Source organism: Anastrepha obliqua, chromosome 4 (genome assembly GCF_027943255.1).
Source record: "Anastrepha obliqua isolate idAnaObli1 chromosome 4, idAnaObli1_1.0, whole genome shotgun sequence".
Taxonomy (NCBI): Eukaryota; Metazoa; Arthropoda; class Insecta; order Diptera; family Tephritidae; genus Anastrepha; species Anastrepha obliqua.
In genome coordinates, this window is record NC_072895.1 from 97047453 (window position 1) to 97074550 (window position 27098).

The 27098-nt window shown below is 28.0% G+C and overlaps 1 protein-coding gene across 2 annotated transcripts in view; it reads right to left on the bottom strand.

Moving 5' to 3' along the window:
* LOC129244027 (fatty acid 2-hydroxylase) overlaps window positions 1-27098 on the bottom strand; it is a 98334-nt gene that overhangs the window by 14135 nt on the left and 57101 nt on the right. For both annotated transcript variants that reach the window (XM_054881609.1, XM_054881608.1), the window contains exon 2: window positions 5027-5652. In XM_054881609.1, coding sequence (XP_054737584.1) covers window positions 5027-5590 — 564 coding nt within the window. In that variant the 5' untranslated portion in view covers window positions 5591-5652. The remainder of the gene's footprint in view (window positions 1-5026; window positions 5653-27098) is intronic.

The following is a 27098-nucleotide window of genomic DNA, read 5'->3' on the forward strand; positions in this document are numbered from 1 at the left end:
ACACAACGCGTGATTTATGCTGTTGCATTTCGTATACATATACCATATTGTTGTTAAAGTACCGCTATTTTACGAAAAACTCACAAAGCAAACTAAAAATTAAAATACATATGTATGTACATATTGCGAAGCAAATTTGAAAAATGTCCGGATTATAGAGTAAAAAATGTTAAACTGTCCGAATTTAGCAGTTGTCCGGATTATAGATGTGACCGGACTACCGCGTGTCCGGATTATCGAGATAGTACTGTACCTCATTCAGAGTGGCAAAAGTGCTTCGACAATTGGTTCAAACGCATGCAAAAGTTTATAGATCTTCATGGAGAATATTTTGAAAAACAATAAAGTGATTTTCGATGATTAAAATTTGTTTTTGTTCTCTAATCCCGAAACATAAAAGGCACCTCTCGTATCTCTCAAATTTGTACTAAGATCATTCAAGTTTTCTGATCCTACACTGGCGTACACGATAACTCGAAAAGTTATTGACCGATTTCCCTGAAATTTTGCACACATCTTTTTTATTATATTACTTTCTATGTGATTTTACAAGTTTTTGAGAATTTTTCGAAAAAATAATTTTTTCGAAGCAAAAATAGTAGGAAAATTCGCCCCAAAATTAATTTTTTTAAGCATTTTATTCCGCGAATTTTTTTCCCATTTTTTTTAATTCATATAATTAGAAATTATGACACTAATAAACAAAAACATCTTTGGTTTTTTGTATTCACGTCACTGACGCCGATGTTACAATGCCCGCCGATTGAGAAGCCCCGCTGCAACCTTTCTGGAAGAATTGAGTGTACAACCGCCATTTTAAATGAGTAAAATAAAAAGCAAAATATTTTATATTAGTTTAATGTATACATAAATAAACTGTTTGCCAATTTTGAAAAAAATATATTGACTTCTTCATTTTAAATAATTTTAATGAAAATCAGGGAAAATATGGCCATTTACAGGTATCTGTCCCCTTAAGAATCAATTTACTTTTGTTCGATACGACCACCTTTTGCCTTGACTATGGCCTTGAGACGGTCCAGAAACGAATCGCAAATTGCCCGAATGTGACTTGCAGGTATTTTTGACCCACTTGCGGACAACGGCTTTTTTCAGTGAATCTTTTAGTTTGGACCTTGCTCTCCATAATGGCCCAAAGAGAATAATCCATTGGATTCGCGTCTGGTGAATTTGAGAGCCATTGTGTGGACGTTACGAAGTTCGGAACGTTTTTTTTTTACCATTCTTGGTGCTCTCGAGACGGTGCCGAGTCCTATGGAAACGTCCATGGTCTGACACCGAAATGTTTTTCTGCCCACGGCTTCAAAGCAACCTCCGAAATATTTTCCCGATAATATTTCGCATTGGCCCAAACCATAACCTCTGGCGGGTACACCCTCCTGGTGGCCAATCGATGACTCAAATTATCGTATGAACGGTCGGTCAAATAAACCCTATCGTTTTAGGAGTTTAAGAATTGCCCAATTTGAAAAATTTTCTCGTCAGAAAACACAATGCTCGTAAATTTATTGCTTTCGGCCAAGCGACGCAACTCCTTCGCTTTCTCAAGTCTGACTTGTTGCTGCTTTGTAAGTCTTGTAAGGCTTGACTTTGACATAATTTTTCAGTATGCGGCGGATGCTACGGTCAGATATTTTCAGTTCTTTCGCCATTTGATTGGCACTTCGTCGGGGATTTCGCTCAAGTCTCTTCTTCACTTTTTGAACCATTTCACGTAACGTTGCAGTCTTTTGATGACCACCTACATGACCATTGTAAAGAGTAATGGTGCGATAAACAAAAACTTTATTTACTTTAAGGTGCTCGAGCTCACGAACAATCGCTGGTTGTGGTTTTCCAGCCAAATACAGGGCCGTCGAGGTAAATCCGGAATGTTGAACTTAAAAACAAGACTATTGGATATTTACTCAAAAATATTTTTATTTGTACTTAACTTTGTATAATGTAAGTACACATATCATAGTTGAAAATTATTCAATGTAACCTCCATCTCGTGCAATTACCTGCTCCAGCCGGGACCTGAAGCGCTCACATGCGCGAGCTACCTCCTCTTTGTCCATTGTGGTCATCACTTTCTCGATGGTTGTCTTCAGAGCGTCCTTAGTGTTATGAGGCTTCGCGTTAACTTTTGCTTCAACTGTGCCCCACACGTAATAATCAAGAGGATTGCAGTCTGGGCTTGAAGGTGGCCAAACATCTGGTGACCAGTGGTAGGGTAGGTTGTTCTGGAGCCAAGCCACATATTCTCTTCCAGCAGCCACGCGGTCCATCCTCTCAATGATCTCTTTAGGGCTTTTTCCGGCGCGAAGTGACTCTAGTATCGCAGCTCTTCTGTCCTGCTCTCGACTCATCGTTTCACTAGCACTTACTCCGGCACTCCAATGTCAATCAGGAAACTATACACTAAAAATATGTCCCTTTATCAGCGGTTTTAGACTTAACGCTACTGCTCCAGAGCTTTCGAAATGTTTTCCGGATTTACCTCGACGGCCATGTATAATACAATCACACTATTACGTTTGAAATCCATTACAGATTTTCTTTTTTCGCTTTTGCTCTCGGCAAACGCTCGGGCTGTCATTTAGCCAACTAACAGACAGCTGATGCCCGCTCATCAGCTGCGCGAGCGGTCTGAAGTTAGTTACACTTCGAGTGCCGGACCCTGTAAATAAGTTCAATACGAATTATATTCGTAATGCTCTTATTGAACGTGCCCTTCGTAATTTTCATAAAATCTCGAACTCGAACCTGCTAGATTTCTCGGTTTCTAAGAAAGTATTTTCTGTACTGTTGAATTCTATCTTTTGTGTCGTTAGACTAAATTAAAGTTAGATAATTTAGTTATATAATTTTATTGTTCTTTATTTTTAACTTTTTTAAACTGAACTTATATAAGCATTCGATATTTTTATCGAAAAGTTTGTTTTCGATAACGTTTTCACCTATTGGCCTCTGGTGACGGTCAAGCATTGTTTGACAAGAACTTTATATGTGTGCGTGTCGGGTGCTTGACGCTAATATCTAAAATTTTTGATTTTTACCGACAACAAGTATGTGTGACACGACGCCACCCGACTGCACTAACACATACAAAGCGTAGTCAAGCATGCTGTATCGTCACCAGAGGCCATATGAGCTTTATTTGTTTTTTTTTTCAGTGATTTGAAAATTTATTCTCGCTCGGGAAAATTTTCGAGCGATAATTTATTACGATTTTCGACTGGGATTATCGAAACAGTAATGCATTGATCAACTTACTATGAATTTTGGCGTTGAAGCACCACTCTAAGCCACTGTGAAGCGCTGGAGTCGAATTCCAAAGGGGCCGACGCTTCTTGCAGGATGAATTTCGTAAAGGCCATGCAAAAACGCTTGATGTGCCAGAAACAATCGACGCTGTTCGTCAACTGATAGCGCAAGATCGTCATATGATATATCGCGAGATAGAGACGTCCTTGGGCATTAGTAGGACCAGCACACATTTAATATTGTGTGTATGTACATGTATTGTATGCCGCCAAGAAGATTTGTTCTCGTTGGATGCCGCATAACTTGGCAATTGCCCAACACAGGATTCATGTCGATTATAGTTAAGAAATGTTGAAGAAATTGAACCACTCAATGCGCACGTTTATGACATCGTAACAGATGACAAATCTTGGATCTAGGCATGTGAGTCGAAAACAAAACAGCAATCGACTGTATGGGTGTTTCAAAATGAGCTTAATTCACCAAAAGTGGTTCGCGGAAGAAACACTTCACCTGTTTTTCGGAAAATCTGATTACGTCGTAACTGTACCGCTAGAGAAACTTAAAGCAGTCAATTCTGAGTGTACACAAACCATTTGTTTGCCAGAAATTTTCGGAGAAGTAAGAAAAACCAAACGCTGAAAACGAATTATCCTTCATCAATATAATTTTCTTTATTTATTGGTTAATCAAGCACACAACTACAATGCAAACTCTCACGTATCAGCTCATACCAGACAGTTTTTGAGCACTCAAAAGTTCGAATCCATGAGTCATCTGCCTTGCAGCTCTGATTTCGCAACTAGTGATTTCTTTTTGTTCCCGAACATCAAACATAAAACTCCAGGTCCACGTTTTTCAATGTCTAAAGAAGCTATTCTAGGCTTTAAACAACTCATTTTGAAGGCATTCACTTCTGAGTGGCAAAAGTGTTTAGAACACTGCTTCAAGCGAGTGCAGAAGTGTATTGATTTCCACAGAGAATATTAAAAAAAAAAAACAATAAAAGCATTTGCATTATTTTCTACTGTGTTTTATTATTGGGCGCAAAATATAAAAGACAACCTTCGTATGAGACGTTCCAAGCTCTATTTGAAATGGTCATGGAGGATAATTGATTTGGCAGCACTGCTGCAGAATCGGTGTTCACACCACTGGGTGCAGTCAAGAACATAATTTCGACATGCACAATTAGCAGAACGTTATGGCCCACTTACAACTACACCTACAAACGTCAACATTGATAGACATGAAACGATGGGGCGCCAGAGACGCACGGCAGTTACAACAGGCTTTTGGTGTGCCGGAGAACAAGCAGCCAAATGAGCATCGCTCACAACGCACACTGTCGCAAACAACCGCAGAAAAAGGAAACAATCTTCCATTTCCTCTGTAAATGCCCTGCGCAATGGAAGGATAGAATGTCAACCATGGGCGAGCCGCTGTTCGATAGTCTCGAGCAACTCTTAGATGTCAACAACTTAATAAGGTTCCTGAAACGCGCAGACTGAATAAAGTCTTGCTGTAAATAACCGCCAAACAAGTTGGTAACGAGAGTGTACCAACAAAGAGACGCGGAAGCGCTAGCTGGTTTCTAGACGAATCACCACTTAACCAACCAACCAGCATTGGTCTATTTCCCTTTCCATTTGTCCGCATATATCGTAAGCTTCACACTTGACCTCAAAATTTTGCTAATACTTATACATTTTGGTTTTACCTAGACTTCACCATAATTTCATAGACCTAAACTCACCTCCATACTCTCATCCAGCTGATTGTTGTTTCTATCTTCTTGTAACACGTCATCGATCAGTTCAATACCATTTACTGGGGTCGCTTCAAACACCTGCTCCTGTTGTTCATTATCCACAAAATGATCATCATTCCCCCTTTGTTGTAGATGTTGCCTTTGATGCAGCTGATGATGATGCCTTCGCTTGGTGTCATTTTGCAATTGTGTGGGCTTTATTTCATATTCTTTCATCAGGTACATAGCAGCATCAGAGTGCGGTGGGGCGTGCAGAAAACGCGTTGTCATATCGCCATTGTTGAGGCCACGCAGCGTATTTAGACCACCTGGATGATTTTTCAGGAAACGCGTGATGTCATAAAAACGTTGTCGATATTTAACAATAAATTGTTGCCTGTCGCCTTCCTTTAAATTCTTGTCATTTTGTTCTGCACTTCTTTGTATGTTTTGAATTTGCATGGCTTCGCCATTTGGCAAAGTCTGCGTTGTCATTGTTGTAAATGGTGTGGTTGCTGTGGCGGCAGGTGTTGCTGTTGGCAGTGTGAGATCTGATACAGCAGTCGGCATTTTGTTCTTTTTTGTCAGTGTTATGAGGTGGCAAGTGATTCTTGTCAATTTGGTGTTGAATACTGAAATGCACAAGAAGGGGAATATAATTTATTAAGATAAAAAGAAACTCAATGCGGCATATAGAAGGTGTGGGAGAATACATGTTTAATAGAGATGGGTGAGAGCCATACGTAAGTGTGTAAGGGGGCATTTTGCTGGATTTGCATAATTTCTCACTGGAATGCTTAAGCGAAAGAAAATAAGAGATTACATGGAAATTTATAGAAATATATGTATGTATGTAATGAAATATGATTTTGTATTTAAATACAAAAGCACATCTTTAATTTTTTTATGATCTGGTAATTGTCGAAACATCATTCAAGATTTACAATTCAATTCTATTTTCATTTTTCAATTGAAGTTCACGATGAGCATCGTAATCGCAACCGTAATCCTTTTGGATCACCACTCGCAATGCGCGATGTACTAAAAATATCGGGCCAGTCCATAAGTTTGTGCGTTTTTTAAAGGTGGTTTTAAAATTAATAAAAAAGATGTTTAAAGTATTTATTAATCAATAATATATTTTCCTTCATTATTTACAATGTAGCATCAGCTCCCATCCCATCCCAGGCCTTGCGTTGTCGTGGTGAAACAAAACTTTGCGTCTATTCACTAAAGACGGTCGATTTTTTTTAAGTGCCTCATTCAGGTTTGATAGCTGATGGGAATAATAATCAGCAGTTATCGTCTGGTTTGGTTCCAGAAGTTCATAATAAACAATACCGGCCATATCCCACCAAATAGACAGGAGAATCTTCTTGGGATGAAGGCCATCTCTAGGGGTCGGTTCTGGTGTTTCATCTTTATCTAACCATTGGCGTTTGCGAACAGGATTATTGTAAAGCACCCATTTTTCATCACCTCGTTACTGGTTCAAAAAACTTTCATTTTCAAGCCGTTGCAGCAGCTGAGAACACACATTCACTCTCTGCTGAAGGTTGGCGACGAAAGTCTATGAGGAACCCATTTTCCCAGCTTTGAAACCTTTCCCAACTGAACCAGGTGCCTGTGAACTGTTCCATGCGATGAATTTAACTTCCGAGCTATCATATCGACTGTCAAATTTGGCTCAGCTTCTACGAGTTCGAGCAAGGCGTCGGAGTTAAAGACTTCAGGACGACCCGCGCGCGAGGCATCCTTCACGTCACAGTTACCACTTCGGAATTTTGAAAACCACTTTTGCGCAATCCTTAAACTCACGGTATCCTCTCTGTGAACAGTGTTTATTTCTGCTACCTATCGATATTATTCAACCTCCTCTTTTAATTTCCATATACAAGTGTTCAAGAAATAAAACCCTATGCTTTAAAAATAAAAAAAAGAGGTTGTCTGTAAAGTCGGTTTACTGACGATAGTTTAACGTGACAACGTCATAAGAAAATATTGATGGAATGGTTGCAATTTTCAAAACAAAATTTTAATTTTATTTGTTTGATAGATATTTTGTATGGATATAGAGGAGGAGGTAAATGGAATCGTAATGGAATTGATCAAGTTACATTTACACAAACGTGAAAAATGACGAAACATTTATTAAATTCATGAAAGATATCTTCAATTTCGATTGTGCATCAGACGTTAATAAGTCAACAACACTAAGAGGCACCATCATCGATTTGCCTTTTTCAAGACACTTTACACTCGAAACACTCCCTTTCATTTCTTACTTTTTCTATCACCGTCCTATTCTCAATAGAGAAATGGTTCATTACCATGCACACAGGAAGAAGGCATATGCAAATACAAGTATGTGAATTTATATACCTACATATGCGCATATACATACATATATATGCTCACTCAAGTAGGACAGATGTCGAACGTTGCCGAACGCGGGGGCCGATTGTGCTCTTTGTCGTTCGTTCCGCGCTCTCGCTTGCAGTTCAAGCACATTAGCTTACGTTTGCTTGCGTACGGAATAGATTCGTATATTTGATATGTCCATATGACTTGTATGCATCTTTACATATAGATTTGTTCTTTTTGAAAATTGCGCGATTTTGTATATGTATATGCATGTTTATATACATATATTAGTATACAACATATCTTATAAGATATGTGGTAAATATTACCATACATTAATAATGACATTAAAACAACAGGTATTATTAACAAACTTGGTTTTATTTTAAATTCTTCAAGTAAATCAAATTAATAATAATCAATAAGAAGGCATATGCAAATACAAATACGTGAATTTATATACATACATATATACGCTCACTTAAGTAGGAGCGAGCAAGATGTCGAACGTTGCCGTTCGTTTGCTTTGTTCGTTCAGTGCTTTCGCTTGCAGTTCATTCAAGGTAACGGCAATGAGCAAGGTAACGACAAATGAGCAAGGTAACGACAAATGAGCAAGGTAACACTAATGAGCAAGGTAACGACACATTTTTTCGTGCGTGCAGCCTGTTAAATCGAATTATAAGACGTTATCACGTCAAAAAAATTTTATTTAGGTAAAATGTGACCGCCTTAACTCAGAAACTGTTTGACCAAATCGATTCAAATAAACTGCATTGTATGGACTTATCACATTTATTATAGCCAATATATTCAATAAAATATATAGTCACTATCACGAGCTGTAATAGCTTCATATCTTCGAGTCATATTTTGCGCTAATTTTTGCGCAATTTGTGGAGGTAACCGGCTACAAATCAGCCGAATTTGTTTTGATAACAGTTTGACCGTCCCTTGAGTTTTTGCTTAATTAACTTAACTTTGCCAAACATTTTCAATAGGGTTGGCATCAGACGGTTGTGAGGATCAATCCAACATTTCAATCCCGTTGTGCTGTTTCCACTCTGCACACCTTCGGCTTCGATGCTTAGGATCGTTGTCTGCTTGTAAAATCCAAGGGTGGATAGTTCTTGCAAATATCTTCGCAGCTGACGGTTAAAATGCTTTGTGGGAAATTTTATTCATTGAGACTGCATTCAAATTCTGTGGAAACACAAATTAAAGGCTAAATCCTTTTTCGGAGAAGAAGCTCTAAACATGAACCTTAACTGGATGCTTAAGGAGATCCGGAGGTCTAGAAATTTCAAAAAATCGATTTTTTATTTTTTCAATATCTTGAAAGTATAGTATTTTAAGAATATGCTGTAAAATGTTCATGCGGAAATTCCCAATGTTATAATTTATACAGCCTATTAACTAGGAAGAGAGTGGTCCGTGCGCTACTGTACCTCAAACTTTAAATTAATTTATCTCGAAACGACTTTTTTCGACCTGGGGTTGGCAAAAAAAAAAACTAAAACTATTCAACCGAATCGTCTGAAATATTAATATGTTGTACACAACATCAATGCCCATTGCCCGTATCGCCCGAATTATATTATTATTTTAATTATTTAGTATGTTTTTGTTTAAAAAACTGAAAAAAACGATTTTTAGAGTGTTAAATTCAAAACTGCGCCATTTTGTGAAATTTTTGTTTTACTTTACTTTTTACTACGAGTATTCTAGTAGCGGGACAGCTATAGTCATATTGGTGAATAATTGTTTTGGTTTTAGCATTTCAGATAAATAGAAGCGCCAAAATGGACAAAACCGTACAGCCCCAATTTCTCGGGAGGCTCAACTTTAGCGCCATTTTTTAAATTTTCAAAATTAAAAAAAAAAAAAATTCAGTTATGTATGTAAAAGAAGTTAAATAAAAAGCCTAAAAAATTTAAATATCATTTTTCATTTTTTTTATTGTAAAAAAATTCCAAAAAGTACCCTAAATTTTCGGGCTTTAGACCCTTAACAGTTAACAGTTTGTTGAAGTTGTCGATTATCAGCAATACACAAGAATAAACGTATGCAACTTCGTTCACAGCTTCCCCTCAAAGAAATACTCTTCCGGGAATATTACGTTTGCCCAATTCCCTTCTGAATTAGCCTTAGCCCATGCAAGTTTTTTTTTTTTAACATTAGATTTCTTCTGCGTGTAAACTTCCTCGATTCGTGTCTTTGGATACTTAACACCACTTTTCCTTCAAACTGCTTTAGCTTCACGCAAAGATAAGTTCGGCTTTGTTACAAACAAATCAATGATTGTCTGATCTGGCTCTGGAGTGGTATTTTTTGGGCCTCGCCCAGTTAAGTCGTCAACGTTTTTAACTTCGGTATACCGTTGTACTCATTTATTTATGAACGCCTTCGACTTCTTCAAATTATTTGCTGCAAATGCACTTGATATTTTTTAGACCTTTAGCGTGAATACATGGGATCACTGCTTCAAATTTTTTTCCGCACGCGGAACTCATTTTGCAAAAACTACGTACGCTTTGTAAATTTATCACAAAGCTAACAAATTGCAACACGCGTATTGCGAAAAGGATACGCCTATTTAAAAGCATTTACATTTTTTCATAACGGAACTCTAAGTTTGTATTTTACCGTTCACGCTTCCATTAGACAAATTGAATATTTTTCTCGCTTTTTTATATTTGATATCATTTTTGCATATTTGTGAGGACAAATGAAAAGAAACTATTAAATAACAGGGATTTTATACAAAATTTGCAGAAAAGTGAATTTTTCCCATGTGAATTCAATGGTCGTTTTAAGAGCGTGGCGGCACGGGTAAATATAAGAAAAAAATAGGTGTATAAAATTTTTGCCCATACAACAAATTTAGGGTATCATCAAGAAAAAATTTTGGTTTTGGGCCATCACAGTGTGCACAATCGTATGAGTGATTTTGAACTTCATACTTCAATTTTGAATGTCTAACACATCTGAAATGAATTGCACCTTGCAAAACTCAATTATTCAGTATTTTATTTATATATTAAATTGTTATGTCGCTACTACTCCATCGGTGCGCTATAATAATAATCATATTTTTTAAATGTAAACTTATTTACATTTGAATATGAGTGAAAAGTAGTATGTATATTACGTGATCCAGCACAATATCAAAATTTTGTGTTAAAAATTGAAAAAATGCCCAAAATTTCGTGTTAAGAATTTTGACATTTTTTCAAAATCCAGCACAATATCAAAATTTTGAGTTAAAAATTGAAAAAATGTCACATTTTTTAACATTTTAGTTGATTTTTTAACATTTTAGTTGATTTTTTAACATTTTAGTTGATTTTTTAACATTTTAGCTGATTTTTCGAGTTGGGTCGATGTCTATTAAGTGAAAAAATGTTAAAATATTGATTACAAAATATTTAAAGTAATCTATTCAAAAAAAAGCAAAACAAAAAAAAAAGAGCACCTTCATTTTTGCAAGTATCTTTTAAAAAAGCGTTCCAAAAGAAAAAAGCGTTCCAAATGGAACGCAAAATATCTCGGATTCGAACTCGCAACAAAAATTATTGTTACAATACCAACCGCTTAACCAACTCAGCTAAACCGTACATTCTGAAGTAATGTAATTACAGCTGAGTAGTATGCAAAGCAAGCAATGCTGATAAGATCAGCATTGCTCACAAGCTATAAATAGAATAAGCGTATGCCATTGACAGAGTCAATATGTTCACCCTATGAACTGAAAGCTTTTACAAAGCATAAAGTATACTTGCAAGATAAGCATAATTGCAAGATAAGCAAAAATGAAATGTTTACATTTATTGAATAGTTTTTTGTAATTCTTCTTTATAAGTTCTCGTAGGAAACTTCAAATTTGAACTCTTTGAAGTTCAAATTTATAAAATTTACCCAATATTGGTTCATAATTTAAATCTCTTATTAAATATGTTATTGGATTAGATGGATAAATTTTACTAATATAAAATATTTCTCGAGTCCAATTATTTTTATATTTGTTTTCAAATTGTTTTTTATGTGACTGAATTCTTACTTTTTCTCCAATTTTAAAAAGTGGTTTTTCTAAATTGTTTCTATTAATTTTAAAACAATTATCAAAAATTAATTGTTCATTTTTTTCATTTACTTCACAAGGTTTCATACCAATAGTTCTATGTACATCTTTGTAATTATATTCATATAATATTTTATCAATTACATCAATCCAATTAGTATTTTTCTGAATTTCAAATCGTATTTTTAGTTTTTCATTAATGGTTCTATTAAATCTTTCTACAATTGATGATTTCTTTTCACTAAATGTTTGATACATGTTAATATTGTATTTATCTAAAACTTCTTGGAAAAGTTTATTTAAAAATTCTTTACCAGAATCTGTATGAAGTAATTTTGGGGCACAACCTGCTTTTTTAATAATATTTAAAAATGCTTCAGAAGTTGTTTTTCCATCTTTCTTTTTTAATGGCTCTATATAAGCAAATTTAGAAAATGTATCAATTACATTAAGCATATATTTGTATCCTCTATTAATTCTAACATTAACTGTTGTCATAATTAGTAAATCTGCTGCCCATAATTCATTTATGCCTTTAGTAATAATTTTTCTTCTTTCAAAATTTTTTCTTACTGGTTTATGCAACTCTTTTGCTATTTTAAAATCATTATTTTTAGTATCAATAAATTCATCTTTATCCATTTCAAAAATATTTAAAATTTATTTTAATTAAATAACAATGATATCAGATAAAGTTTTAAAAGAATATATTAAAACACAAAAAGACTTAAAAAATAAACTTCAACAATTTAATTTAAACAAAGTAATAAAACAAGAAAAAATTAATGAAGATCTTCAAGCAATTATTCAACCATTAAATCAATCAGTTATTAATGTTCACAATTTAAATGATAGCTTTAAAAATTTAATAGTAGATTTAAATCAATCAAATCAATCATATAAAAAAACAATAGATGGACATTCACAAAGTGAACATGTTTCCAAAAGAAACGACACTGAAAGTGAATATACTTCCAAAGGAAACGATTCACAACATGAATATAAACCACCTAACAATAATATGAATTTACAAACTAATGAATTTAACGAAAAGCAACTATCACCAATTAGAAAAACAAACAAACAAAAATTAGTTGAAAGTACACCAACAACTAGCACATGTTCACGAAGCGAACAGTTGACTCCATCAACATCAAAAGACGCTCTTTTGCGTAGTGCAAATGAAACGTTATCTACACCAGTACAATTTATTTCCGAAAAAATTGGAAATATGGCAATGAAATATTTAAATTTAAATAATTCTGATATGAAATTATGTGACAATATTTTTGGTCTAAGATCTGAAGATGGCAAAGATTTATGGATTGGTAATACTGAAGTAAAAATTAGTAATAATGATATTATTTTAAATAATAAAACTTATAATGGAACAAAAGGGTTATGGGAATTAATAACTTTAAAAGAACCATCAACAGCTGTAACAAATAATGATTTACAAACTTATGAAGAAATTATATTATCAACATATGCTTACATGCAAAATAATGACAAAAGTTCTAAACGTATTAAATCTAGCGTTGGAAATAAATATATGAATTTTATTAGACCAATATTGATTAAAAATAAAATTATAAAAGAAAAAGTAGGATCTGGTTTAAATTCAAAAAATAATCTTTCAAAATCATTAAAAAATTTTAAAATTAAAACTAGTTTACCTACTAAATATGTTCGTTTTGCGAATCGTTCACAATGTGAACGTGTTTATTGGAATGATATTAATGAATTAAAAGATAGATTAAATTTGTTGATAGGCGAGTATAATGCAGGAAATGATAGTCCAGAAATACATAATGAAATTATGAATATTATTGAGGAATTAAGAGAAGAAAATATGTTGACTCTGTCAACGGTTTCCGAAGGAAACCTATTAACTGTTTAATTAAATTACATATAAATTTAAATAAATTAAAAATTTTTTTTTCTAATAAATGGGAATTGATAAGTTTGGACAAAAATCTTTTTCAGAAATAAATTCATCTAATGAATATTCTCTTAATAGAATAATATCATTAGAAAATGAAGTTGAAGAAATTCGTTCAAATGGTGATCAATCAAAAGAGAGTATTAGTAAATTAGTAGATTTGAATCAGACAGCTATTACTATTTTAAATAAAGAAATAGAACAATTAGAAAAGAATATAAATCATAATAAGTCTAATATTATTAACATAATTAAACGAGTAGATTTTATAGATACACATATTGAAAATTTTAAAAACAGTTTAGAAAAACAATTGGATAGTTATTCAGAACAACAAATTTTAATTGATAATTATCTTAAAGATTTAGTTTTACAAAATAAAGATAATATTATTCAAAATAATACTACTAACCAAAATGATGAAACTAATAATAAGATTGATAAAGGTATTCAAGTAGACGAATTTATAAAACAATCAGATATTGAAAAAAGTGAAACAGATATTGAAGAAATTGAATCAAATATTGAAAAAAGTGAATAGTGAAAAAAGTAAACTACAGATTGAAACAAATATAATTGAAAAATAATATAATTGGATATATAATTGAAAAATAATTAAAAAATGTATGCTTATCTAAATGGAAAAAAATTTTAAAACATTAAAAAATAATAATAATAATAAAAATTAAAAAATCATTACTTGTATAAATTAGAAAAAAATAGTTGTTAATATAATAATATAGTGTTAGTTATTTATATTATCTTATTTTATAGTGTCCCCAAGATAATTTGTAGGTAATATTTAAGTTGTTATTATTATTCAACTTTTTATTGAAATAAAATTTATCATCATAGGGTGATAATCCAATTTTATTTTCTTCTGTAGTATATAGCTTCATATCATATGATCTAATATTATAAACAGTTTCATTTTTATTTTGTAAATTAATTAAACAATTCTTATAATCTTCAATTGTTAACCTTTTAATATTATTTTTCTTTATTCCTTTACAAACTTTTTTATCACAAACATCTGTCCTAAATGCATACATTTTACTTCTAAGTCCACAAAATTCTCTAATTGGTATTCCATTATATTCATCTTTGAATTTTCCTGGTACTTTTTTATTAATATTAGATTTTAAATCTTCAATTGGAAAATTATCAATATAATCACTGGTATCATAAATATCTAGATCATCTTTCATTTCAGAATAAATATCAAAATCATCACCAATATGTTTACCTTCAAAATAAAGAATAAATGAATCAGTATCTGTTCCTAATAATTTCATTCTATGACCATATTTAGTTTTAAGTTGTACATACATTTTAAACATTAATAGTTTTGATAAATCTAAAATATTTTGTCCTCCAAAGATAGGTTTATTTAATTTAATATTTGTATTCTTACCAAATACTACACACATATTACTATCTATTATTTTTCTTGATTGATATGTATTTCTACTTATTAGTTTTCTCATAATTTTTTCAATTTTAACTATTCTAACATTAAATCTATTTCTAACATTTTCCATTTGCTTACCATATACACTATTATTCATAAGTTTGAAAAAATCTTTTTCAAATTCGTTTTTAGCATTCTTTCTAAGCGTTGTATTTTTTTCAATATAATTTTTTAACCATGCTTCTTGTCTACATTTAATACCTCTATGAATTTTAGTTAAAACTACCCCATTATTTAAATATTCTTTTAATAACCTTATATCAATTATATAATTTTTCTTAGGTAATAACGTACACATTAATTTCTTAATTTTATCATTTGGTTTACTACCAATACCTTTATTAATTAAGTCTGTTTGATTTGGTGATAAATCTTCAAATTGTGGAACATAATGATGTGGTGCTGGAGCATAATCATTATAAAAGTTGTGTAATTCTGTAGGAATATTTATATCAACTTCTAATGTATATCCAACATCACCATTATCAAAATCTTTATTTATAATATTATTAATATTATAAAAGTATTTAATTTCATCTTCATTTAACCATTCATGATTACCAACACTTAATTTTTGTGACATAGCCCATCCATATAAGTTATTTGCATCTAAATATAAAATATAACTTGTTAATTTTTTAGAATCGTATATACCTTTAAGAGAAGCTTCCTCTTTACTTAATTTATAAACTTGTTCTACAATATCAACATTTTGACTCTGTGAATCGTTGTCAATGTAATAATAACAATTATTAGCTTTAGCATAGTTATGTGCAATTTGTGATATTCCACCTCTAGTTCCACTTTCATAAAATTCATACATATCTTGATCTGTTAATAATTCTAATTTTTGTTTGGTTAATTTTAAAGCAGCTGAATTACTTAAATGTGGTGAACTTATATAATGTATAGGATCTAAATTATAATTTTTAAAACATTCTTTTCTAAAATTATCAAATACTTCACTTAAAAGTATAACATCTAATTTTAAATACCAGTTGTGATAGTCACTAAATGTTTTACAATTAAAATGTTTCCAAAATTTATCTGCAAATTTATAATCATTAATATTAATATTTCCATTTAATGATGAATTAAAATCTTCAAGATGTGGAAGTGTTGTTATACTTAATTTTTTATAATTATCAATAAATTCATATGGATATACACCTTTTCTAAGTAAATAACATTTATCTTTTAATGATAATTCTTTAAAAACATTATTAAAGTTTTCTAAATGATCAAAATTAATATATTTTATATTTCTAGTATTACAAGCTGAACAAGTACTACAAGCATACAAGTTATTACTATTCTTACCTACCTTGTAAGATACATAATCAATTTTTCTTATTTTCTTACATGTTACACAATATATATCATTAACATCTAATAAATTTTTAATAGCTTTATCTAATGAAGTATTTATAAATTCCATTGAATCTATAAATCTTAATTCTATTTTTTCGTAGTATGTATGTAATTCTAAATCTGTTGATTTACATTTATAACAAGTGTCTTTTTTTATTAAATTATAATTATATTTACATTTATTACATTTTAAATATTTAGTTTCATCTACAATAACTGGTTTTCTAATTTGTTTAAATTTTTCAGTACTTGTTGCTAAAACACTAGTTTCAGTTTTAGGATGAAATTCATCTAAATATTTTAGAAATAGTTTTGAATCATAACCTTTTAAATTATGAATAATAATTGGTAAAAATTTTGGCATCTTTAATTGTAGATTACATGTATTACATAAAGCCATTCTATATTTACCAGTTGTATGGTCATGATCCCAACATTTTTTATTTTCTTCAGAAAATGGAATATCACAAATTTCACAATTTTTAGTATTATCAAATTTTTGTGAAGAATCTTTATCAAAAATTAATTCATGATTAATTTTTCTTACAGTATTATAATCTTTAGCATATTTTATTAAAGTATCTAAAAATGACTTTAACAATCTTTTTTTATTAGAATTATTCTTTGTAATATATTGTTTATTATAAGTATTATAAATACCATAACTATTTGGAATATGTTCATGAAGTAATATTGTATTTTCACAATTGTCAGATTTTCTTTTATTAATTTTCTTCAATATACATTCAAAATCAGCATATAAAGTATATGGATGAAATAGTTCTGCACCATTAGATTTATATTTTAAAATATTTTCACCCTCTTTAGGTAACTTTATATTTTGTATTATATTATTATCATCTTTTAATGTGTAACATATGTGAACGTGTTCTTCCAAGTCATTCATTGATTTACATTTTTTAAAACATTTATTACAGATATATAGATGTTCATTTCGATGATGAATTTTACCACTTAAAAATGCAGATAAATTTTTAATAACTACAAAATGAGATTTGTATGTTTCTTCTTTGGAAATATTTTCTTTGGTAATATTTTCTTCTAAATATAAAATATTAATATGTTTTCTTTGAAAATCAAAAGAATTACTTTTATATATTAATTGAATTTGTTCAGTTGCATCATTTTCTTCTGAATCAAAATGATAAAAATTCATGGTAATATTAAAATAATCTTCTAATTTTTTAACATTTTCTTCATTAATTATAAATGGAAATTCTAAATTTAGATTTTTAAATTTATCATCATTTTCTAAATTTTCAAGATATTTTTTATATTTTGTTGGTCTTTGAGGATTTGTAACAATTTCATCTTGATGAATAAAATATAAGATACAATATAAAATACATTTATTATCAATATTTTTAATGTTAATACAATTCATATTAGTAAATGGAATATATGATCCACCAAGTAATGGTTGTGATTTATCTCTTGATATAGTAGTTTGTACTATTCTAGAAAATTCAATACCAGTTTTCATAGTACAATATCCATGAAATTTATTAATTATTTCCTCGATCATTAAATCAATTTTTTCAACAATGTTATGACAATTAACTATATGTGTACCAGATCGATAATAATAAGGAAATGTTATATTACTTTTTTTTGCTAGAATTACTTCTACAACTATACTTACTTTAAAATGATTATATTTTACTACACCTTTATTAATGTATGAATAAAAATTTGGTCTTAATAGATCTAAATGATGATTAATATCAATTTTTTCATTATTTTCAAATACAATATCTGTACATAAGTTACCATATTTTTTTACAATAGGTCTAGATACAATTTTTTCATCAATATAATTAAAATTAAATTCATAATCATCAAAATTTTGAAATATATTTTGAATAACATCATTATTATGCTTTTCTATTAAAACACTTATTATGTTTAATAAACTATTTTTATTTTTATTATACCAATATTTTGGCAATTGAAAAATATGTTTATTTGCTCTAATATATTTTTTTAGATTTTTTAAATTTTTGGATTTCAATTCTTTAATATTAAATGAATTCATTTTTATTTATTTGATATTTTTACTTAATTTTTCCTTATTTATATAGAAAAATTTTTTTTAAATATTTTGATTACTCTTCACTAAATAATATCATAATACTTTTAATTGTGATGTAATTTAGAAATTAATTTCGCTACTTTATAATAAATTATTAATTATTTTCTTTATTATTAATATATTTAATATGAAATTGAGATTTAAAATGACGTTGTTTATTTAATACAGTATAATTCATTCCACATTCACACTCTACTCTTTGAGTTCTATGTGGTAATGTGTTACGATATGCATATTTTTGATTGTAACAGTTTTTACAATATCTTTTATTTGAAATAAAATCAGAAATATTTTTTTCTTCCAAACATGAAAAACATATTTTTTTACCGTTTATAATAGATAAACATATTTTTTGACCATTTACTATTTTTTGATATAATCTTTGTTTTTGAATTGTTTCCTCAGGAAAATTTTCAACCATTTTTAATTTATTAAGAATTTTTTTTTTAATTTATGTTAACTTTGTTAACTATTTTCTTCAAAAATATCAATTCACTTTTCTAATATTTAATCTTATACTAATTTTTTCTTTTCTAAAATCAATTAAATTATTATCCTGATCAACTATATAAATAGTTATATTTCTAATAGTATTTGTATTTACTGGATAGTATATTAAATTTCTAGGTATTTCATTTATTTTTTCACCAGGTTTATCATTAATAAAAAATTCATGAATAATATTTGTTTGTTTATTATTTTCATAACTACCTCCTACAATATTACATTTTATTCTAATAGAATTAACATTCATAATATTTACTGGTAAATCAGATGATACTAATGTATTAGGTTGAATAATTTGTTCACTAAATCCTAGTAATGAAGCTATGGAATTTTTTTGTGTAAAATCAATAATATAATTACTTTTAATTTCAACTTTTAATGTTGTCATATTTGGTTTAATAGTAATACCCTTTATTTTCTCTTTTATAAAATTGTTTATATCATTTATTTCATATGAACCAGTTGGGAATGTAATTATTTTATTAACACTGTTAATTGTATGTAAATTATCTTGTGAATCATTTCCTTCGAAAATATGTTTGACGAAGTCAAACGGTTTCGACTCCGTTGAAACTTGTTCACTTTGTGAACCAATGACAGAGTCAACATAATGTAAAATATTATTCTTTAATTTTTTAGATATATTCGGTATAGAATTATAAGTAGAAAAATTAAGCAAACACATTTCAAAATCATGTTTATTATCTAAAACTATTGGTTCATCAAAATTACATGAAATTATTGAAGTATTTCCATCTAATGATATAGTCGGCATTATTTAATTAAGTAAAAATTTTAAACATAGATGACCACAAATTATTTCATTTATTTCTTGATCAATATTATTATTAAAAATTACAGTATTTTCATTAGTTTTGAAATATTTCTCTATTAATATTGGTAATTTATTTATAGCAAAGGAATCATAGTAAAAAATATGATTATTATATTTTTTATATGCTACCCAGTGTGTACCATTACCATCATTATTATCTAAATTTATTATTCCACATTCTATATCTTTTATCTTTTTTGGTAATCTATCTTTCATGAATACACCTCTAAAATTTGCTATATTAAATTTTCTAGCATATTTTTTTAAATCATAATTACTTAATGGTTTAATTGGAATTAATTCAAAATCAAATTTTTTTTAAGTAACATACCATTACCAGATTTTTTAAGTAACATACCATTACCAGATTTTATATTTTTTTCTTCTAATGCTTTATTATGACGTATTTTTTCTTCTAATAATTTATCGTTAGTTTTTTTATCATTATATGCTCTATATAATGTTGTTCCTGCAGTAACTGCAGCTCCTATTGCTGGAATAAATGGTAATAGTGCTGGTAAAAATCCTCCAATTTTTTCATTATTAAAACTTTGTAACTGAGACATAGATAATTTTAATATAAAAATTTTAAAAGTAGTTTTATTATTATCCAAATGTTTACTTTGTAAACCTGTTTGACTTTGTGAAACATATTCACTCTGTGAACCGTTTCCTTCGGAAACGTGTTTTTTTATAGAATTAATTTGTTTTCTAGTTAATGGTAAATATGTTTCATTCATTACACTTTCTTTAGTTCTTTGTAATTGAATTGGTTCTAATTTTATAGTAATATCTGTTTTATTTTTCATAGCATCATAAACTTGTTTTTGTTGATCTTCATTTAGTGATATTGGATATTTAATATATCGTCCACATTTTGGAATAAAATTAATTTCATTTTCATTTCTATTATGTTCACTTTGTGAACCGTTGACAGAGTCAACATGTTCCTTTCGGGAACCGTTGACAGAGTCAACATGTTCCTTTCGGGAACCGTTTCCTTCGGAAACATGTTCACTTTGTGAACCGTTAACAGAGTCAACATTTATCAATTCTTCAGTTGATGAATTGTGAGTTGTTAAACCCATACCCATTTTTCTTTTAAATTTCATAGCATTAGTAGTTAAATATGCATTTACTTTTTCTGATAAACTAGCATCTTTTGCTGAAACTCTTGACCATGCTTTATCTTCTAAAATTTTATCAGCTTCATGTCTTTTCTTTATATCATTACTTTTAGAATATGCAATATCATGTTCTTTAGCTGCTTCATCTAATTTATTAATTGGATTTACATCCTTTTCAAGTTTTAATTCAAGATTAGTACCAGGTCCTAAATAATTATATCCTGGAGAATGTAATTCAAATGGAAGATTATTTATAAGATTATTTATAATACCGTTACCATAATATCGTACCATTTATTATAATAGAAAATGTGATGTATTTATTTATTTATTTGGATAATTATTATATTTATTATATTTACCAAATTTTTAGAAATTTTCAGTAATAATTTCAGCTTTATAATTATATCCACCTTTTTTTCTATCTTTCTTTCTTTCTTGGTTTGAATCATTTTCAAATGTTCCCAATTGTTCTTGTTGATTTTCATTTATTCGCAATTGTTCTTGTTTATTCTCTTGTTTATTAGTTTTACGTATAGTATTCATACCAATGTTTTTTAGTCCAATATTTAGTGTATTAGGGGAAATATGTTTTTGTTTACAAAAATCAGTTTTAGTTATCTTGAGAGCAAGTGCAGATTTTAAATACTCATATGCATAATTTTCAGCTCTAAATTGATTTAATTCATTCATATTTTTTGGTATATTTACACCAACTTTTGCATTTTTCAAACTAGATATATGTTGTTTTACAATACTTAAATTAGATTGTTTTTTTAGAGGTGGTTGTGATGGTATATAATATTGTGCTGGTGATATCATTTTCTTTGAATTCATTTTTAATTTATTTTATAATTTATATATATAAATTTTTTTTGAATATTTTTTATTATTATAAATAATAAATTTATTTTTGTAAACCATTAAAATTGTCAAAATGTCAAATATTCATACATTTACAACTATTCAAAAAAATGAACCTCCTGTATTGAAATTAAGACTTAATAATATGAAAACAATTAATAGGGAAGAAATTAATAAACAAATTGAAGAAACTAAACTTTTTTTACGTAATAATCCTAAATTTATACAAAATAGACCTGCATTTGTTAAACGTTTAAATATTGCTGCTAATGATCCTAATGATGAATGGCATAATCATGCACGAATTATTAGAAAAACTAATAATAATATATTGGAATATAATAATTGTATTGCAGTTGAAGCAAGTAGAGAAATAGTACATGAACTTATAAATGAAAAAATGATATTAGAATTTGCACAAACAGTTTCCTCTGATCTAATAAATCAATTAGTAGAAGAAAAGAATCAATTAGTAGTAGAAAACAATCAAATGGAAAATATAATTGAAAATTTAGCAGATGGAAATACAATGATGACTGAAGAAAATTATGAAAAAATACGTAATAAAGCTAAAGAATTAATAAAATGTAAAAATGAAATGCCAACTATAAAAAAGAAAAGTAGACAATTAACTGATGATGAATTTTTCAATTTGATATATAAAAAATAAAAAATAAAAAAAATATCTTAATAAATACAAATAATAATTCTGAATAAAAATTATAAAAATGCATGTGAAAATAATACCACTCGAAAATAATAGTAAATCTGATCTTTATTGGGAGGGTAATATATATGCCAACAATTCAAATAGTATAACAAAAATTGTAATAATAACAACACTTATAATAGTCATCATTGCTATTATTTATATTAGTATGTTATCTTATAATGAAATTAATAATTTAAAGTCGTTAATAAAATTATCAAATACAGAATGTACTACCAAATTAGCATCTAAACTTGATGAAAATAATATCAAACTAAGCGATTTTAGTGGAGAAAATTTAACGAATATGAATGAAGTAAAAGAATTATTATATAATATTATGTCATTAATTCAAAAAATGGAAAAAAATTTTTATTTAAATGAATAATTGTAAAAACAATTTTGATAAAAATAATCAATTATCAAAAATAGATTTTATTATTTCAAATGGAATAGATAAAATAATGCAAAATGAATACATTTCAATGGTACTAATTATTATTCTATTAATAATGTTTTTTTATAATTTGATAAGACAATTAAATACAAGACTACAATTATTTTAAACATAGGTTTCGAGCACATATTAGTAAATTTTTAATAATATTTTTTAGTTAAATAAATGAAAGAAGAAAAAGGTATCGAATCTTATGACTTTTATGAACATTTGCCATCTAATTCTACACTATTAAATGAATATGGAAGACCAATAGAAATAAATATTAATAATCAAGACATTAAAACGTTACCATCAAAAAGTTTACTTAATATTAGAGGTCAAATTATTGCTAAAGATAAAGATGGTAAAATATTAGATAAACTTAATCCTGATAAAATAAATTTTGTGAATAATGGTATAATAAATCTGTTTAGTAAAATTACATATTTTATTAATTCAGTTGAAATTGATAAAATTGAAAATCCTGGAATAACAACAACAATTAAAGGCTTAGCATCATTTTCTAATGATTTATCATTAAATAATGCTGGTTGGCAAATTGTAAATAAAGGTAGTGTTTGTAATAAGAAAGGTTATTTTTCTGTTAGCATTCCATTGTGTATATTAATTGGGTTTTTTGATGATTACAAAAATTTTATTTTTAGAATTAATCAAAAATTAGAATTAATAAGATCAAATGATGATACAAATTGTTTAATTATTGATAGTAGTTTAAGTGATCATACTTTTTCTATTGATATTAATCAAATTATATGGAGAATGCCTCATGTTAAATTTTCAGTTGAAGTTGATCATGAAATTAATAAAAAAATTTCAAATAATACAAACTTTCAAATGTATTTTAGAAATTGGAGATACTATTGTACTACTGCAATTCCAGCTGTAAAGACTTATACCTGGAATATAACATCATCTAGTGCTAAACCTAGATATTTTCTTATTGCATTTCAAACATTAAAAAATCAGAATAATTATAAAGACAATAGTAAATTTGACCATTGTAATTTAGAAAATGTTGTAGTTAAATTAAATACAAATAGATATCCAAACTATGATATGCAACTATCTATTAATCAAAATAAATTTGATACATTATATAATATGTTTCTAGATTTTAAAAATTCATATTATGGTTCTAGTATAAATAATTTACCAATAGTTAATTATGATACATTTTTAAAAGAATATCCAATAATATGCATTGATACATCTAAACAGAATGAGGTAATTAAAGAGGCTGCTATTGATATTAAAATTGAATTTAAATGGACAGAAGATTTTCCATCAAATACAGTCGTTCACTGTTTAATTATTAGTGATGATAGTTATTCATATAATCCACTAACAAATCAAGTGATGCATGTTTGACTTGTTTTTTTTAAATTAAATAAATATGTAATTAATTATATTAATAGATTAAAAAAATTTATCTAAAATTCTAAATTATGGATGGTCATTTAAAAGTTACTAAATTAGATAATAAAATTAAATTAACTATTCAAAATTTTGATACTCATAAACCAATAAAAAGATTAAATGAAATATTTCCGAATATTATTAGAGCAATTATTTGTGGACCAAGTAATTGCGGAAAAACAAATGTATTATTAAATATATTATCAAAGATTTATTATTCTGATATAATAATTTGTTCAAAAACTTGCTATCAAGAAAAATATAAATTTTTAGAAGATATGATAATTCAATTCAATAAATTGTGTGTTAAAAATGATTTGGAATCTAAAGATATAAAATGTTTATCAATTCAATCTCTACCAACACCTGAAAATATTAAACCATATTCTGTAATAATATTTGATGATATATCTACAGAACAGCAAGATAATATTGCCAATTATTTTGCTTATGGTAGACACAATAACATTTCTTGTTTTTATTTATGTCAAACATATTCAAAAATACCTAAACAATTGATAAGAGATAATGCAAACTATATAATTATATTTAAACAAGACAAGACTAATCTGAAGCACATATTTAATGACCATTGTAATGATATTGATTATGATATTTTAAAAAATATGTGTATTCAATGTTGGAAAGAACAGTTTGGATTTTTAGTAATAGACAAAGAACAAGAAAAAAATGATGGTAGATATAAGAAAATGTTTGAATTTTTGTTTAAATAAGATTTTTATTTTTTATTATTTCCATTTATTTTGGAAATCTTTATATTTTTCATTTTTTTCATCAAAAACTATATCTAATATTTTTTTATATTTATAAAATTCTGTTACACTAGTATTTAAATATTGTAATCTAGGAAAAAAACATACTAAATTACTAATGTATCTAAGTTTTCTAGCATAACTATCTGATATTCTAAATTTTTTATAAATACTTTTTATTTTGTGTGAAGAACTATTTTTTTCTTTAATTTTAGTTACATATAACTCTAATATAATACCAAAATGACAATTTAATTGAAAACTAGTTGCTCGTTTAGAACTATATAATTTATGAAATTCAATTGCTTTCCGTTGTAATTCTTTTATATTTTGTTTATGTAAAGTTGTAATAGTTTCATCATTAATTTCAGTTTTAAGATTTTTATTATATTGTTTAGTAATTTTTTTTTCTAAAATTTGAGCTAATTCTTGAGGACTAATATTATTTGATTTTTTTGTTTGTGTACTTTCTATATCAACAAAATTATAAATTAAATTTTTTAATTTAGCATTTTTTATAGCAATACCGTTGTTAATAATATCGTTTTTCATTTGATCAAATGAAATTTTATCACAGGATGCATTATAAAATAAGTTTGCGCAATGCTGCAACTCTTCTGCAAAATTGTTCATTTTTTGTTTACTGCATTCTACTTCTTCATCCTCCTCGGAAAAATAATCAAATAGGGAATTTGCGTCGTCCTCTAGTTTTTGTGAAATTTCTTCCACTTCCATTTTCTCCATTTCTGTAATTTTATTAAAAATATAAAATTATTTTAATGTTAAAATAATATCGTAACACACTTACCAGTTGTATTGCTGACCACTATGTTTCTAACTAAATATTTACTACACTTGTAACCATGTTTGACTTTGTCAAACGGTTTCGACAGAGTCGAAACATGTGTTGATGTATAAAAGCTTAATTGAATATTCTAGATCAAATATTATGCTTATCTTGCAATTTGTGACTCATATTTACTCTGTCAATGGCATACGCTTATTCTATTTATAGCTTGTGAGCAATGCTGATCTTATCAGCATTGCTTGCTTTGCATACTACTCAGCTGTAATTACATTACTTCAGAATGTACGGTTTAGCTGAGTTGGTTAAGCGGTTGGTATTGTAACAATAATTTTTGTTGCGAGTTCGAATCCGAGATATTTTGCGTTCCATTTGGAACGCTTTTTTCTTTTGGAACGCTTTTTTAAAAGATACTTGCAAAAATGAAGGTGCTCTTTTTTTTTTGTTTTGCTTTTTTTTGAATAGATTACTTTAAATATTTTGTAATCAATATTTTAACATTTTTTCACTTAATAGACATCGACCCAACTTTCAAAAAATAGATATATTTATTTTAATCAATATTTTGTATTATTTGAGATCGACCCAACTTTCAAAAAATAGATATATTTATTTTAATCAATATTTTGTATTATTTGAGATCGACCCAACTTTCAAAAAATAGATATATTTATTTTAATCAATATTTTGTATTATTTGAGATCGACCCAACTTTCAAAAAATAGATATATTTATATTATTTTAATCAATATTTTGTATTATTTGAGATCGACCCAACTTTCAAAAAATAGATATATTTATTTTAATCAATATTTTGTATTATTTGAGATCGACCCAACTTTCAAAAAATAGATATATTTATTTTAATCAATATTTTGTATTATTTGAGTCGTAGTTAATATTTAGGGTGGACTACAGTTTGTAGTCCACCCCTATATTATAGTTACTCGTAGTTAATATTTTTGAGGTACTCGTAGTTAATATTTTAACATTTTTTCACTTAATAGACATCGACCCAACTCGAAAAATCAGCTAAAATGTTAAAAAATCAACTAAAATGTTAAAAAATCAACTAAAATGTTAAAAAATCAACTAAAATGTTAAAAAATGTGACATTTTTTCAATTTTTAACTCAAAATTTTGATATTGTGCTGGATTTTGAAAAAATGTCAAAATTCTTAACACGAAATTTTGGGCATTTTTTCAATTTTTAACACAAAATTTTGATATTGTGCTGGAT